Genomic DNA, 18,766 nt, shown 5'->3' on the forward strand with positions numbered 1-18,766 from the left:
TTTCTCCCGCCCAGGCGGGGGGTCGGACTTGAAGATCTACAAGGTCCCTTCCGACCCTACTTCTATGATTCTATGAACATTTACATGGCCAGGGCCTAAAATTTCAAGTGACTGTGTTTGTACCACTTACCCTCTCAGCATCTTGATGCAAGTCCTTGTAACTTGGTTCTGGCAAGAGGGAGTGATATGTACCCAATTGCTAGAGTGAACAATTAGTCTGGGCTCCCTAACATTTGTAGTAGGGATTTGTCAAGACAAAAGAAGAGGGAAAAATTGCATTAGATGCTCAAGAATTTCTGTGCTATACATACAGACAGGACCAATTTGTTAACGTACAATCACTCATAATAGCTGAGCGTGCTTTGGCCTGTAAAGGAGTCAAATGGGAAGGATTTAAGGGACTCATGAAAGGGACTTCATGGAACCAAGCTGGGCAGATCAGTAATGCAAGGGGAAGAGAGGAGACATCACAGGTGTATCCACTGCTGTTCACATCCATCTGTCACTGCTCTCCTTGAAGTGACACAGCTACCACTGTGTGCTATGGGGAGAAAGATTTGTCTCCATCCCACTGCTGGAGAATCAAGCCTAGCTAGGAGTCTATAAAAAGCCCAAAGAACAGTGAAGAATTTGTTCTGAAAAAAAAAGTATAAATGACATGAATGTAAACAGACACAGAAAACAAGATTGGCTATGGGGCCTTGCCTTGAAGCACAACATGTGGCTTGTGTATTTCTGGACAACTGCCTTCAACACACATCCTACTATCATATCAAAGCAAAACTTACCATCTGCAATATCGATACTTGGACTTGAGGATGCAGCCTCCCTGGTGGCACTATTGATCACATCAGTTCTATCTGAAACAGGGTGCACTCCCATTTGGCACACAGAAGATGAATATAAACTTTGGAGAAGTTCAGAGGAGCCTGATATGCTGTCACAGGTCTCAAATTCACTAGGCAATGTGAGTGTATCTGCTGTGCCTGGATAAGCAGGAGGGTTCTGATCTTCTGTCTGCAAAACATGCCCCTGCCCAGAAGAAGATGAGTAGTATCCTGGGGCCAAGCTGTCCAAACCACTGCTCACAGCTTCGTCGTAGGAAGGTAACATGACAGGAACACCGTTCACTACCACGAAGTCAGGGTCACTGGTGGAATTCTCCTGGGCACCTCTACATCAAATGCAGATAGATTATCATGAAGGCTTCAAATGCTTCAATAGCATCTTCAGCTGACAAACGCCACTGAGTACAACATTTTCTAATCATGTGAAATGGAGATACAGGTTCATTAATATTCACAGGACTGTTTGCTTCATAGAGATGCAGAAATCCATTCAGGCTGATACTAATGTGCAATTTGTTACGATGAGATAAACAAAACTGGTAAACTAAGGCATGGTGTGGAGAGAGGAAGAAAAACAGGTGCATGGCAGAGATAAAGAACATTCTTTCCTATCTCATGCATGAAAATTATCAGGGATATATTGTCACAGATGGGGTGAGTCAATTCAAAGTGTGTGACTCCTTGGAGCAAAAGGCTTGCAGCACAATGCAAAATCATACTGAGCTCGTTAGCACTGGATGACCAAACTTTGGGCTTGATTTTGTGAGCCTATAGCTGCCCTTAGTCTGGAAGGAAGACCATTTTCCCCCAACTAGTAGGAAGATATTTTTTTAAAATCCATTTTAGGTTTTATATTTTAGGTCTGTTAATCTAAAAAAATGGCTAACAACAGTCGACAATGGAAGCCCACCAGGAAAGAATTTAGTCCCATGTGCTTGTAGCATATGGAACATCTGAAAGAGGAAGAGGAGGAGAGAAACTTATTTTAGCAGGTTGGAGGTATATAGGCCATGAGGCCTGTCACTGCTGCAGCCTCTTAAAGCTAATGGCTCTAATTTATGTATATAACCATGCCCCTCCACCTGCAGGAGGACATATTAGTATTCCTAATATGCGTCTTTCCTATCTCTCATTACTATAAATCAGGGGTGTCAAACATGGCCTGTGGGTATGCACCAGCCCCGTGCACTGCATGTGGCACGTGTGCAGGGCTGGATCTGGCATTACACACAGCACAGGGGGGCAGCATGTGGCATAGGCTGAATGTGGACCAGCTCTGTGTGTGGGCTCTGGTGCATGTAAACAGCTTAGCACCCAATCCAGCTTGGCCTTGTAGCTGGCAGGCAGGGCTGGTCCAGTAGAGTGCCACATGGGGTGCACAGACCCTTTGTGTTATATAGTATGGTGGGTCCAGCCTTCATGCTGTGTGCAGTGCAAACCCTGAAGCAGGGTTGGTGTGTGCTACATGCAGTGCAGGGGGGCTAGACCCAGCCCAGACACCACATGCAGCACAGGGGTTGGTCTGAACATGGTCCAGTGACTCTCATCTGACCCATGGGGACAGATGAGTTTCACACCCCTGCTATAAACGATGGAAAGACAAAACTCAAGAGAGAGAGAAAAAAAAGACAGATAGGTATCTTACCTAAGAGATTAAGCAGAGACTTGGGAACCAGGAACAAGTCTAAACCCAGGTATGACAATAAAGAATTTCCGTATTGTCCTAATAGATCATGATGGCATGTAAGGGGATACATTTAAGTACCTAAATAACAGAGAGTCAGCCAAACTGGACATGTTCCAGCAGCTACAACATTGGAGGCACCAAGATTCATTAGGTGCCTCCCTTCTGGCCTGGAAGTTCCCCCAGTGTCTAGACTGGGATATTACATTTCCTCAAAAACAACACAGTTCAGCCACCCACCCAGCCACCTCCCCCTTACCTAACCTCTGTTGTAATCCAAATCAATACTGGCAGGTGCCTAACTTTGTCTAAGCCCCTGATCCCTCTGACAAAGTCAAAACATGCCTCACAAAAATGTCTGATGCTGAAAGCAAGCATACTGCTTAATACCAATCAGAGCAGGAAGACATGCTCACTTTTCGCCCAATGGTGTAGAGCAGTGCTGCTCAACCTTTTAGCCCTGTGGGCCAGGTGAGTGGTGCAGAGGTGGTCCACTGGCCAGAACTCTCATGGGATCAGTGCCTGGATCAGGCCCTGTGCCACCCCAGCCTTGTGTGTCCAATCCAGTGCTCAGGGCCACATTATCCAGCCCACCAGGCTTCCCATGGATCCATAAATTTGGCAGCAAGGGAGTGACAATGAATGCTGCTACCAAACCCCCACTGCCAAATTTTCAGACCCATGGAGAACCCACTGGCTGAATGACATGGCTCTGCGGACCACATCTGGCTCATGGACTGGGGGTTGAGCACCTTTGGTGTAGAACACTTGTCTAGGAAGTGGGAGGCCTGGGTTACAGACCCTCCTCACCATCAGGGGAGTCAAATCCACACTTCCCATTATCCAGAGCACTGCCCCGACAACAAAGCTATGACCCAGGCAGGGTCAGATGGCTTCACAGTCTGACTCTCAGTGCACTCTTTTTGGGAGTGGGAGGGGTGGGTATGAATTCTCTCTGGGTGAGATAAGCTTACAGTGCAGATCACCTGTGCCCTGGGCACATGTTTCTACCCCTAGACTGCAGTTAATACTGGGATGTCTGGATCTTGGCTTAATGGCTCCTTTCTTGCAGACCTGAGTCAGATACCTAAGCTCTGGGAAGGACTAGGAGTTCAGACACACCCTTGGCATAGCCTTTGCTGTTGGTCACCTATAGGTGGCTCCTTGCTGAATGACTTGGTGATCTGTAACCCTGTAGGGAAGCACTGTAAAAGATACCTGCTCACACCCTTCCTGGGTGCCCCTCTGATCCCTTTCCCATACTTGATCTGCTGCTCCTCCTTCTGCTTCTTGACCTGGGCTCCCTGCCTGACTTTCTGCTTTGCTTTCTGCTCCATGCCCTATTTGCCACTGTGCTGCCTGTCCCCTCTCTGATCTGCTGTGTGCCATACACAAAGGCAGCCCATGCCACAGGCTGGCCAGAACTAGGAAAAGAAACTTCCAACAGAATTTTCACACAAAGATTTCCATTGGGACAAAGACATTCACTTACGCTCTTACACTACTAAGCCCAATAAACCATATTTTCTCACATACAACATGCGCCCTCTTCCCAAAAGTCAACACTAGAAATTGGGGTGTGTATTGTAAGTGAGAAAATACAGTTATTACTGCATCTGTATCTTAAGTTTCTGCAGAAGGTGAAAGTAATGCTACAAATGGAGTTGCACAGTGACCAAGCTAAGCTCCCTAGCTGCTGCTACTCAGTTACTGCTACTTGCCCGTATTTTCAAGGAAAACACTTTTTTCCCATTCTGCTTGTCAAAAACAAGGTGTGTATTTTATCTTGGGGGTGTATTATGTTATAAAATGCAGTATTTAAAAGAGCCTATTCACCCAATTCCTGAAAACTGGCATTTTAAAGTGAATGGTTAGGTCAGATATGGGGGCTTATGTCAAAGTCCCCAAACTCTCAATAACAGAGTTGTAATCAGCCCCATAATAAATCCAACAAATGATGCCACTGATTCTTGTCCCAGAGAAACGTAGAAGTACTGTAGAATTCTAGCAGTGCCTCCATACAGGCTGAATTTTTCCTTTCTGTTTTTTATTGTTAATGCAAGAAAAAAAGGGTATTTGCAAGAATCACCTATCATTTTGTGTCCTCTCCAAGGAATATTCAGTGCAAGAGCTAAATTCAAGTGTTCAGCCTCTAGGGAGCAAAACATACAAACCTTGGAAGGAAATGTGCCTTAAATTTGGTCTGGAACATCCTGGCTAGAATAACCAACAGAAGCACTAATAAAACACTGGTAGCAGTAAATGCAACTATTTTCCATGTAGTCAAGAGAGTTTCCTGTGTATTTGGCCATGTTTGCTCTGAAACAAAGACGGAAACAAAACAATTGCATTAGATTATTATTCTTGCTATTATCTCATATTTACAAGGCAGTAGAAGGCAGAGGCCCCAATCAGGATAAGAGACCTACAATACCTATGGGGAGAGAGGGCTAAGTTCAGTAAAGAACACAAGTTACTACAGAGTTAGGCACGGCAGTTCCTTAAGCTTAGGCACCTGGCCCTCAGAGTAGAATCCAAAACCCCAAGCTAGGTGCCTAGACTCCCTACACAATGCATGGGGAGTTAGGTGCCTCATAAAGGAGATCTAACAATCTACATGCTGAGCAGGCAGCCACCTGGAGTCAACAAATATCCAGCACAGGGACATGTCTGAAAACCCTGCCATGGTGCTTAGGTACCTCTGTCAGGGATGCAACATAAATGCCTCCATCCACTTGGGAGCAACAGCCCAGAAGCCAGAGGGTAGGTGCCTACAACTGTTCTCTGAAAGAACTATGCAGTTCAGTCTTTTGTAAAACACGGGTGAAGAAGCAGCTGACTCAGCCCATGGTTAGAACACTTCCCCAGGACACTTCTGTATTTAAGGCCTCCCTCAGCTACAGTTCAAATCTATTTCTTCCACCTGCAAGAAAAATGCCTTAGCAGTAGTTCTCAACCTTTTTAGACTCAAGGCATCCCTTGGAAAATGTCAAATCTAAGTTTTCATTTGATTTTTGATTAAAGAAAAATAGGAGAGCCATTCTTCTGTTGAAAAACTTCTTTACTGTTGAAGCCCCCAAGGCCTGGAACAGACTCCCCCCAAGGGTGGTGCAAGCACCTACTCTGGACACTTTTAAGAAACATTTGGATGCTTATCTTGCTGCCGTCCTTTGACCCTGGCTGATTTCCTGCCCCTTGGGCAGGGGGCTGGACCCAATGATCTTATGAGGTCCCTTCCAGCCCTAATGTCTATGAAATCTATAAAAATACTCAGAAAGACCCCAGCAGGTCAGAGTAATTTTAACACTATGGATTCCAATTTGAAATCTCTCGTGAATCCTACCTGCACATCTACCAGTGGTAACTTAGCATGGCAGCCTACATCACCCTTGATAGGATCTCAAAGCACAGTGGGGTGCCACAATAGGTTGAGAATTCCTAGACTATAGGTTAGGCTGTATGGGGCACACTACATGCCTCCTATTGTTGCAGGGCCACTGTGCAGCAAAGAATGAAAGACTGAAGGGGCCAAAAGGAGAAGTGAGCAAAAAGGAGCCAGCCTCCATAGTCTGAGTTAGGGCAGTGGTTCTTAACCTTTCTAAACTCAGGGCCCCCCTCAAAAATGCCAGCCCTTAGTTTTCACTCAATATTTAAATTTGCAAATTTTTCTGTTGCAAAGAACTCATAAAGCTCACAATGGCTCAGAATGTTTTTAATGCTATAGAGTCTTATTTGAAATTGTTAGGTTTGTCTTGTGAATTACGTTTGCGCACCTAACAGTATTAACATTGCATAGCATTCTGTGGCACTCCAAAAGGATCTCATGGCACCCGTGCTGAGAATCAGCGAGTTAGGACATTCAGCTGTGACAGGAGGTCCTGGATTATTTCCCTGGGGAGAAACTGGAACCCAGTGTTTCCCTTGTAAAATTTAATCACGAGACAAGAGTTCAATAGGCAGTGTCATTCTGGGATTATTCTGGTTTTGTAAAAGGTCAGAAATGGCTCCTTTAGCATTATTTTTTACCTGTTTTGACACAGTATACTTGATATGAGGGAAACCATTCTCCAGACTGGCAGGTGATGTATTTGTAATCATTGGTGAGACTGTAACCGGGATCACAATAGAATTCGACCACAGTTCCATGGTTGTAACGTTCACAAGGCCGCGGATGGCATATATAGTCTCCATGAGTCACCATCGGAGGTAGTGGACAAACTTGGGCAAAAAGAAAAAAAAAAAGAGGCAAAAAAAATCACCAAAGTACCTGGACTATATGGAATAACTTCAGTGCACAGATTTAACACGATACCCTGTAGTACTAAATTCAGACTACCTGTATAACGGAACCCCAGACAAGCACCCTTATATGCTACCAAATGCTGTCAGTAGCCTGTATTCTGACTAGGAATGCTTGTTATCTCTTGCCCTGTGTGCAGTGGGGAGGGTAGGAAAGAGAGGAGTAGGATGTATGAATATGTAGATGTGAGCCAGAATTAAAGGCAGAAAACCAGCATCACACAATCTCTTTCTGTGTCAAGTGATTCTTTCGATTAGGCATCCAGAACTCAGCACTACAGTCCCATTTATGCGTGTATTCTTAACATTATTAAATGCATTACATGCATTAATTACAGTCTTAGATATCTTCTGCTATGAAAGCAGCTGCACGTGCTGTGACAGATATAGGACAGACAGCATTACTTAGCACTCTAAAGTGTATTATTTTATAATTGGTGTCAGAATATGACATCTTTACACAGTACCACCTTACTTTGTGAATACTGCCTCTGACTTCAGTGGGCGTGCTTATGAAACATGGTATTAAAGGTAATGATTATGCATTCTAGCCCTGTGTTAATAAAGGGTGCTACAATGGTTATGGGATAAATGTTTTATATATACGTTTTAAAAAGACATGAAAATAAACAGAAAATGCAGTTTGTTCAATAAACTGAATGACTGAAGGAACATTCTCTAGCAAATAAGCAGTTGCTGAATGCACTCAAAGATGTTTTTTGTGTAATAGAGAATAATAATTGATCACTATTAGGTAGTGTTTCCAAGCTACAGCAAAACTTGGCTGCTGTTTTGTTTTATAAAATGGCTACACATTGAAACAAGAGTCTGAAGTATCTGAATTAGTTGAACGGGTCAATTTATTTCCCTTCAAAAACAGTGATAAACTAGATCAGTGCCCCATCTACAGGCTGCTGTGTTTATTTCATGCCTTTTATGCAGCGAAGACTTACTGCATTGATTTAAATAATGAAAATGCCATTTCTCTAAACAGAATCTCCCCAGAAATCACAATTCAGTTGGTTCTCTGAATCTTGATACTCGAATAATATATTTCAGCAGTATAAAAAATAAATCTACCGCTTCCTTCCCAAAACCAAGTCATTAAACAAGCCTTTAGGAGAGTCTGATTATTATGTGTAGCATTGTCTATCCCCCTGGCTCTAGAGAGATGGTCTTATTTGCATTTTTACTGGCAAGACTTAATATTAACTAATTCACACAAAAAGCAATGCTCTGCATACTTTGCAAGTGGACTGAACCCATGGGAAACAGGACTGATTTATGAGGAAGTCAACAAGAATTCTGAAGAGCTTTACTTTTTTCTCGAGAACAATTCCTCAAAGGGGCATCAAGATGGCAAGTGAAGATGCTTTCTCTCCCCAGGGCCAATAAACCGTCACTGTATAAACCTATGAAAGCTACAATTCTAGACCACTACCATGAGATCTGGCATATTTTCTTACCTACTTTCATTTTCATCTTCCTTTTCCCCCCTGCCATATGGACTTCTCTGCAGTTGGGTTCAAGGCAAGCCTTGCAAGTTACAACAGACTGCCGAAGATGTGTCAATACCTAGCACAATTCCACCAATAAGCAAAATAAAAAGGCTTCTTATCACAGAGAGTGACTGCTTTGAGAAACAAATTTCTAATCTCTGCCAATACCACCTGCTGCTTCTCCAGACACGAGTCCCCAGGCTATTAATGACATTAGGGACTAAATCAATCTTTCAAATGAAAAAGATTAAAGCACCAGTCTCCTAGTATTCTAAGTAAGCCCAGTAAGAAGTCATTTTTCAACAGCAAGATTAAAAACAATACATTTTAGACTCAGATATGATGCTGTCACAACTTGCTTATAATGGGAGATATCTTTTATTAAGCTCTAAAAACAGGGGCATTAATCTTAATGTGCTCTAGTTTCTTTATAAGAAAACTGACGCTGGTATCACCGCCACGGTTATTCTTCACATTTCAAGGGAATCTCTCACATTGAAGCTGCCTCTCTGTTTCTGCAAACAATTCTCTTTTTGTCTGTGTAGAAAATTTGTCTGTGGTATACGTAAAATGACACAAATCTATTTTAAGCACTCTTGCTGCCAATGGCTATTTATTAAATACTCATTATGAGCAACAGATGGGGAAAGAATGGAGTTGGTTTGAAAATGAGTGGGTTAATTCACTACTCTGTTTTTACTTTGGTTACTCAAGAGGGTTTTTCCCTTACTTCCGGCCTGCCTCACTAATGAATTTTATGCTAATCCAGTCTACGAAATCCTCAGCACTGAAGGAAGTGCATGGAACCCATGCAGGCCAGTGTTTAGATTTGAGCTTGCCATGTGAGCTGTTGATAGTGTAATCAATAACCCTCAACTTCTCAGAGCCATTTTCAAATCAAACAAACTGCATTACAAGCAGCCCTTTAAAATCAGTCAGTTATTGAGGATTGAGCAACTGGTCATATTACCAGTTCTTTTATCAGCACATTTTTTGTCAATACTTGCAAGAGTAATAAAAACAGTACTATTGTAACAGGCCTTTTCCTAAAGCTGCTGAACACCTTTGGCTTCCAATGAACAGGGGATCACTCAGATCCACACAGGATCAGACACTAAACTATATAAGACGCGTTAATGTGCATTAAAATGGTGAAATTAGGCTAACTGCACCTAAATTTGATACCTGCAAATGCATGATTAGGCATGATTAGTTAAAGCGCATTAATGCACATGTAGAAGTGACCTGGCACTAACTTTAGTGATAGGACTGCTCACCCACTAGGGACACATGGCAGAGCTTCAGGGATTTGTCATTAACTTTAGTGCCAAGTGCATTAAATTTAGTGCCAACTCCATGCATGTGTAGACACCAACTAAAAAAACAAAACAAAACAAAAAACCACTTAATAAAAATTAGCTTAATGCACATTAAATTTAGTCATGCTTAAATGCATGTGTAAGCACACCCTATGAATACTTAATTATAATTGGAATCCGGTGGATCTTTGTAGCTTTTCAAAATCTGTTTCCTGCAAACTCTCACATACCACACACACATTGGTTACACAGCTTAAAAGGCACTGTCAGATCAAATATGGCCCCAAAGTTAGTTTACCAAACTTAACACCAATCAAGACATTTAAAATTAAGCATTCCAATGGACATCCAAAAAAAAAAAAAACCAAACAAATATCCCTTATGTTTGCAATCCAGATTTCAGCCTTGTGTTGATGCATAAGTCACAAAATGAAATTGACCACAAACTAATTAAAACAAACAAAAATGAGGTGGAAAAATCTATTTTCATCCTCTAAGATGAGAGAAATGTGCAAAATAAACAAACAGAGACAATTCTATTCCACTTCAAAGATTCTTTTAGCTTTACAGATCTGTGGTGTTACTTGGAAAGGGTATTTTTAATAAGTTATTATTTTTAATGTGTAATATTTTTAATTGTAACATCAATAGATTTATTCACGTCTATAATTTCATAATTCTGTTAGGATTTATTACTGAAATTACAATCTTCAGCTTGGAGAATCTAAAATCACCATCTTTTCTGCAAACTGGAGTTTAAAAATGCCAGTTCAAGGTTCTCAATTCTTAACTAGGAAGCTCTTCAGTCATGTGTGTAATGCATGTCTTATCTGCTGCTGATTTTGCAGTATGCCACACTGGATAGCCTTGATCAAATTACCTTTGTCTAAAGACCCTTGCCTTCCTGCATCTCCTGAGAATTCAGTCCTTCTGGCAATGGTCACAGATGGTAGGAGGTTTATTCTCAGTTTGGATGATTTGCTGGGTGTTTTTCAGTTGACTCATTAACCAAACACCCATCTTTCCCCCAATAGCCGAAAGAACAAATATGTCTGTATAACAGTGGTTCTCAACCTTGTTAACCTGAAGGTGCCCCTCCATAATTTTTCTGAATTTAGCAGCACCTCAGTTGACAGTCACCAATAGAACCATAACAACCCCCATGTCTGTCTGTCTGTCTCCCCCCCCCGGGATGCTCAGTACTACAGCTGGTCAATGAAGCCTAAGGGATGTGTTCTCCATTTAATCTGATAGCCTTCCACAACTGTTCTTAATGACAGCAGGAGCTCCAGGCTCTTAACAGAGATAAATCAAGCCTCCCTACTCTCCATTGATTTCAGTAAGGGATAATGACAGCTCAGTAACATTTTGGACGTGCATAAAGCCTTGAGAATCAAGCCCTTTTAAAGCTTCACCTATGCTAGCTATGAGCAAAGCATCCATTAAGTTAGATATTTCTACAGAAAAAAATGAAAATAGATGTTCTTGTTTACAGTGTGTGCAGTATAAACACACACAGGAGCTGTCAACTCGTGAAGTGTTTTCAGGCACTGGGCCCTTGAATTTTACTTTCTAATCCAGTGATTCTCAACCAGGGTTCCACGATACCCTGGGGTGCCCCAGATCCTTTTCTGAGTGCTGTAGTACAGAGCTCCTGTATGATAAAGTGCTATAAAGTAAGTACAGCACCCCATGCCTGCCCCAGCATCCTTCAGACAAACAGCACCCCTGAGTGCTCCTCAGAGGGCTGCTGCTGCTGTCCCCCTGCACTCTGAAAGCCCCTGTGCCATCTACCCCCATGCTCTGAGCACTATGTTCTCCCACAGGCAATACACAGGGCTATGCTCCTTCCATGCTGCTGTACAAGTCCCTGGAGGAGCAGCCTTACTGGGGGCCACCCTTGTTCCCTCCAGTACAGACCATGGCAGGGAGAGGGCAGGCAATGGAAAGAGCAGGACACAGGAGGATGAGGTCCTGCCCCCACCACTCTCACCTGGCAGCAGCCTTTTTAGCCTCAACAAACCCCTCCATAACTTTTCTGAATTTAGATTCTACCTCAGTGATTCTCAACCAGGGCGACACTAAATTAATTCAAGTTATAGAGAGCCAGGGGTCTAACCTATTCTGTGTGTGTGCGCATGTGTGCGTGCATGTGAAAATGTGAGTATGCTCACATGTGAGTGTGAAAATACACGTGTGCACATGCATATGAGAGAAAGAGAGAGAGAATGTGCGTGCGTGTGTGTGTGTGTGTGTGTGTGAGACAGAACGTGAATGTGAGAGCGTGTGTGGAGAGAGCAAAAATAGTAATTTTCAGTGCTATCAAGAAAGGCCCAAATTATGCCCCTCTCCTTGTTAGTCTGAATCATGGTTATTATCTGTTGAGAGAAACAACAAGAACACAACTAAGCTGGACATAAGCCTAGGCTGAGCACTAAAATTGCATTCCTTTTCAGTGTGGCACTGTCAATTACCTAGAACAAGATTATGTGCTACATCTCCTGATGGAAACACCATGGCATACACATAACCCACAAAAAAGGGAGGCGCAGAGGTAGCTTTACACCAACAGGCTCCTCTGACTTGTGGCACTCTCCACAGTTCCCTGCAGGCTACCCTGCCATTCAGTTCATCATAGCAGTCAGCACTATGACCATATCCCCGATACCAGGCCTTGGAAAGTGGCAGGGGTTACAGGGCGAAGCCACTTACTACTTAGATTCTACAGAGGGACAGAGTATTCCCTCAGAAAAGCTTCCTGCTCATTATGAACAAGTGGATTTCAGATAATGCCGTAGTACTGAACTGTGCACAATGCTAACTGTAGGGGAGATTCTTGGCATTGACATAAATACAATTAACCTTAATGGTGAAACAAGAGACACTGATGTTACCTTTTAAAATAACTAAAGAGGAAGCTGATAGTGCATTATAATTAATGACAATGCACCACAGTTCCATTCCTTAATCTGCAAAGGATGAAACCACACAGCTATTTTTCATCCTGCCTAGTAGGTTTAACTTTCAGGATGGTGGGTGTTGGACAAGCTATACAAGCTTTGTCTTGGCTTCAACATATGGCACTAGCAATACAAGCAACCTATTTTCTTGACACAGTGCATTTTGGACTAAAGACTTAATTTAGAAGCCCATTTTGGGCCTGTGAATTACTGGAGCTAGTGGTCCTCTGGACTGCTGCTGCCCCTGGAGCTAGTAGCCCATATTCTCTGAAATGGCAACCATTCTACTCTCTATCACTGCTGGGGTAGCTTCAGAAGATCCCAGCACATGGCTAGATTTTCAGCATTTGACACAGGAGGCCATCATCAAAACATAGATGCACTTCAAAAATATAAATATCATTCTGAACGCAGTGCACGACCCTTCTCATTACTTTAATGGTGAGCCTTTGTGATGAAGCCAGTACAGTTTGATATGGAAAAACCTGGTATTCCTGTGAAGCATACCGCAGCTGTGCACAAAAGAAGAGAATGAGAGATCCCCTTTTACCTCTCTTGTTTGTCATTCTCAGATACACAGTGCCACACTTAAACTAATACCAGTCAGCCGGATACCAGCCATCTGTACGCCTCTTCAGTGTGCAGCCCAAGTCTCCTTGTCTACCAGAAAGGCAACAGAACTTCAGGTTCACTAAACTGATGTTAGTGCCAATTTGCTACTATATTGTCAGCCAAACTCCTTCTCCGGAGTTAAAGGGAAGCAGGTGGTAATGGGAAAGCTAAGTAAATATAATATTAGTTTCAAGGTGACTAAAACTGAATAATGATTTTCTGATGGTGCAGTTCATTTTATAATAGTTCACCATAGCCTTCAGTCTTCAAAGCATATGTTCCATTAAACCCCTGGATGCTTTTCATCCCATTAGTGGCCACTGAGTACCCACTGAGTGAAAGGCATTATTTGTTTCACAAACTCAGTTGGGTCAGCATGGCTGTTGTGCTCATCAGGTGTGGGAAATGAGAAGGAGCTACTTAATACAATCTAATCTACTTCCTAAAACATGGAGTCATGCTTCTCTGAGAGCAACATTCAGGAGACTGTGTACTAAAATCATTCCCTTCATCTTCACACTAGACCATTATGTTTTTTCCCATCCCTTTTCTCTTTACCCCACAGAAAAGAGGTGATCCTTTAAAGGCCAATGCTGGCAATATATTAGCTGGCCACAAGACAGGAGAACCATGGAACAAGATATATGTTCCATTCTATTCTTGCCAAAGTGAAGGGTTGCCTCATCCCAGATACCCTAAACATCACAGACCAACTCCAAGAATGGCAGGTAAAGATGCCTTTTCTGCCCTACATCAGGATTTCACAAAGGCAGTACTATATGCATGCCTCACTCCACTCATTTAGGATGGCTCCAAAACATCTGGGGGCCTCAGGTTCCTGATACAATGAAGTATTGTCTAAATATACTACTGAAGGTAGTTACCTCAGGGCACAGCATACACAGCTGTACAATGTGAAAAACGAGATTTCCAAAGGTAACTTATAAACAGAAAGAAAAATGTTGTTTGTGCCATTCCCTGCTGCTCTTATCAATAATGTTATTAAGGACTCTTCCCTAGACACCAGCCATGGGTCCTGCAATGCCACCACTGCACTGCCAAACCCCTAAAACAAAGGAAATGCACAGCTAGGGAATTATTCTTTCACCTATCCACAGAGCATGTAATTAAGTGTGTCTGACAGACCCTGCCACTATAAAAATAACTATCAACCTATTTTTCACACTGGCACTACACCACAAAGCTTTAACTCTAACCTCATGCACATGTAACTCATTTTAACACAATCCAGTGCAGGGATGACTACAATGCATACAGCGTCACATTCAAATAAAGGGAGACAGGGATTAGAATCTGCCACAGAGAGGATTTTTCTCCTAGGAGTATGCCAGAAATTTGCATTAGCATGAACAAATGAAAAGCCTCAAGGGCTTTAAGCAATCTAATTAATAAAAGTCAGTTTATTAGATTGCTAGGATCTAATTGGGTTCTTAAGTGTCTCCACTTAAGGCATTGTAACACCTAGGATTAGAATTGCTCTAGAGGGCAATTCAGTTTAATCAAGATGGGAGCGGAGGATCTCCATCCTGTCAATGGAGAGAAGCACCTTAGTCCACTGTACCTAAAAGCATTCAGCACAAAGAATGAAAGGCAGACTCTGAAAGCCCAAAGACATCTAGAGTAGGGCAGTATACACAGAACTGCCACTTTTCATGGAAGCTTAGAGACCTGACTCATTCAGTTCATTAGACACCTCTGTTGGGTTGAAATTCATAATGCTTAGTAACACATTTAAGGATAGCAGCCTAATGATTTCTGCACCTAGGAGCAGGTGATAAAATACTGCCCCACAGCCTGCACATTGGGGTGCTTGCACAAAAAGTGGGAGACCTGAGACATTTTTCCTATCCTGAAGAGCTGGCTATAGAATGGTCTAGATGAAAGGACTTCCCACCCCTACTGCTGGAGCAGGGCCAGTGGGCAACTGAGCATACAAGAACATGGGGTCAAATGAACAAACCAGAGGATTCTGACTCTGTAGCTTAGTGGTTATAGCACTCTCCCCGAGAAGAGGGATGAATATGGGTCTTTGCTGCCAGGGTTATTTCTGGCTTTTTAGCATTGACTGGCTTATGAAAAATACAAAAAGAATCCTAAGAGCAAGGGCTGAAATCCAGACAGGATCATAACCTCTAAGCCAGGGGTTGTGAACTGGGGTATGCATACCCCCAGGGGTACTTAGAAAGGTCTTTGGGGGTACCTGTGGGTGGGTGGGCGGGCGGAGATGGAGCATGCCTCGTGGTGCAGCGATGGAGTCTCCCTTGGCATGTTCAACCCTTATATGGGGGAAGGGGAGGGGCACACCAGGAACTACCGGTCCCATGTGGCACATCGTGGCACCTCCCCACCCCCCACCCCAGCTTGCTCTCTTGACTGGCTGTCAGGCTGCCACCCTCAGCCATCTGCCAGTGGTAGTGGCAGTGGCAGCAGCTGCGTGCAAGCTCTCTCCCCATTCAGCCCCTCCACTATGCGCACCCTGAGAGGACATAGAAGGTGTGCACCCCCAGATCTGCGTGTGGGGCAGAATGGCATGAGGTGGGCCGAGGCCAGGGCTGCACTGGGCTCTTCCCGATGGGAGCCGGGCTGGGTTGCACCAGGGTTGGGTGATACTGGCATTGTGAGGGGGGGCTGCAACCCTTTCTGTAGCACCCTGCCAGCACCACCGCCCACCCAAGCGCAGCCTGCCCCCACTGGGAAGGGCACAGCTCAGCCCAGGCCCCAGCCCACCCCGCATGCAGATCCGGGAGCACACAACCCCCATGCTGTCCCAGGCATGGGCTCCACCCAGCTGTGCAGCGCCTGCCCCTCCCTTACCACAGGGACCTACAGGAGTGGGGCTATGGGGTAGGGGTTGCAGCCACCCCAAAATTAGCCACAGCCCCCCCAACACCCTTCCCAGTGCTGCCGCTGCCCACCCCAAGTGCAGCCCAGCCCAGCCCCTGCCAGGAAGAGCCTGGTGCTGCCCCAGCCACAGCCCACCCCACGCAGATCCAGGGGCACACCCCTCCCATGCCCTCCCAGGTATGTGCATAGAGGCAGGAGCTACCCCCTCCCTTGTGCAGCTCAGTCCCATGCCCCACCCTGGCTGGGCAGCCTCTGCCCCTGCCCTAGCCCCACTCCCTCCCTCACCACTGGGGCAGCCTAGCCCACCCTGCCCCACACAGATCCAGGGGCATAGGTCCCCCTATGCCCTCCTGAGGTGCGCATAGCAGCAGGAGCCCCCTCCTGCCACCCCCATCCTGGACGAGCTGCTCATGGCTTCATCCCACATCCCACTTCACCCTGGCTGTGCACTGCCTGCTCCAGCCCCATTCCCTCCTGCACCACAGGGACCTCAATATGCCCCCCAACCCCTAAAAAACAAGAAAAAAATTTAAGGGAGTACAGAAGCTGAAACTTTAAGTCAGCCAGTCAGAAGAACTTTTGAGTCAGAAGAACCTCTTATTTTAAAAGGTTGAACACTCATACTCTAAGCTATAGAGACAGACTTCCTTTTGCTTGTTCTCTTTTTGGCCCCAGGATGCCTGTGCTCTTGGCTGCCAACTAGCCCTGTTTAAACAGGAGGGGGAGACAGCTCCCCTAACCTGTTTTAGAGCTTTACAGCACTCTCCTGAGGAGTGGGAGGTACGGGTTCAAATCCCTTCTGATTCTTTGAGTTGAACGAAATGCTGTTAATCTCATTTAGATTTGTTTTGTCCACCTGCTGGCATAGGTCTCTCTGGGAACTTAGGTACTTCACAGTAACAATATGAATTGTAATAGGCACTGAGGCGTTCCTGTGTGCACCATTTCAATTGCTTCTGAGCATGCTCAGAAGTCCTAGTGTAGCTACATATGGAACTTTGCAACCGCAAATGAAGAAACCTAATGAATTTAGGTACCCAGTGGGCACTTCTACATGTGTGCTTTTAATGAGTATTGTGTCACAAAAAAGTGCACTTTTGCTAATGCATATTAAAATAAGCTAATGTGCCTTTTTCTAGTACCTCACAATGGAGGTACTAAATTTAATACACATTAGCAAAAGTGCATTAAAAAACATGTAGACACACCCAGTATGTTTTGTAGCTACTGCTAAACAGCCAATTTGAATTCCTGCTTGGAATTTAGGGGCACTTACATATGAGCAGTGAGGCTGCTCCAACAGGCTGCAATTACAGTGCATCAGAGCAGACTCAATTAATAGAGTCTGCTGGAACATAGTAAATGTTTTCGCTCGATCTAAGCCTTCAAGAGGCCGAGAAGCGATTACTACATACCAGCAGACTCCAGCTTCTTGTGTCTCCGCATCCTCTTGATTAAAAATGGTGGCAGGGGAGCTTTAACTAAAATCCATTTGATGAGCTTTACTAAAGCGCCCCATCTCCATTTTTCAGTGTGGGGATGCTGATACACAAAACACTGGAAGCAAAGCAGCTTGGGGTGGGGTGGGGGCTGGGCTGGCCTTGCTGCTGTGCCTGTTTAGTTCTGCTGCTGGCTCCCCCTAGATCCTACTGCCCCTGGCTCCTGTCATATCTGACAGACAGCCAGAGGCAGATAAATATTAATTTTCTAATTTTTTGGGGACAGAATGGCCTGGCAAGCCAGATCCAGGCTGTGGGCTATATTTTGCCTGCCCCTGAACTAGTTTGAATCCTGACCTTCATTTCATGATACCATAATCTAACTAGCTTTCCAGTTGTCCATGACAACCATCAGAGAAAAAGTTAGCCAAAAATGATATTTTTAATGCAATAAACCAGCAGGAAAAATAGCCTTTTTCATGACGAAAAGAAGATAAGAAAGATAAGCAAAAAAGAGAACTTTTTCCATACTACCTGTTGGTCTAAGTTATAACATGATTAAAAGAAAATAATTAAACAGAAAACCTCTTATACGTTTTCTGGACAACTAAAAACACTTACAATAATCAAAATGACTAGTAAATGTCTGATAATGGTAGGGCAGAAGATTTATTGTTGGATCCAACCTGTCTCTGTTGTTGCAAGCCAGAAAAAGGAAGAGGTTTGTCAAGGAAAGGAAGCTGCAAACCGAACTCCTGAACCAATAAGCATTATGATACAACAACATCCAAGAAAAGCTTCCTAAACTGCAATTTGTCTCTAATCCATCTCTTATGAAAAAAGGAGAAGAGCAGAAAACAGTGTTAGAGTAAGTTCCTATTAATCATGGCCAGTAAATTGACAATTCCCTACTTGCATATCTCTGTAATGAAAAATACTGCCAGGGTTGTAAAAGAAAAGAAATAGAGCTAAGTGGGCTGACAGTGTCCTCATTTGCATCTTTGTATCTATAATGCATTTCCAGTGAACATGCACCTATGTTACAGATGCACTGGAATAAACCGGGAACTCCTTGTGCATATGGAACTTGTACTTTGAAAGTAAAGAGGTGCTCTGGAGAAATTCTACTGACCATAAGCGGAGGGAGAAAATATTATTTGGGTGGAGGTGAGCATGCGCGCACGTGCACGTGCGCACGCACACACACACACACACACACACACACACACACACACACACAC

General features: G+C 44.0%; 1 protein-coding gene across 3 annotated transcripts in view; it reads right to left on the reverse strand.

The window, feature by feature from the left end:
• The window catches only part of SUSD4 (sushi domain containing 4), a 140,467-nt gene that overhangs the window by 4,522 nt on the left and 117,179 nt on the right, over positions 1–18,766 (reverse strand). For all 3 annotated transcript variants that reach the window (XM_019549527.1, XM_019549528.1, XM_019549526.1), the window contains 3 exons: positions 6,559–6,750; positions 4,707–4,851; positions 789–1,174 (listed from right to left, as the gene is read on the reverse strand). In XM_019549527.1, coding sequence (XP_019405072.1) covers positions 789–1,174; positions 4,707–4,851; positions 6,559–6,750 — 723 coding nt within the window. The remainder of the gene's footprint in view (positions 1–788; positions 1,175–4,706; positions 4,852–6,558; positions 6,751–18,766) is intronic.

Source organism: Crocodylus porosus, unplaced genomic scaffold (genome assembly GCF_001723895.1).
Source record: "Crocodylus porosus isolate Cpor-Errol unplaced genomic scaffold, CroPor_comp1, whole genome shotgun sequence".
In the NCBI taxonomy this organism is placed as follows: domain Eukaryota; kingdom Metazoa; phylum Chordata; order Crocodylia; family Crocodylidae; genus Crocodylus; species Crocodylus porosus.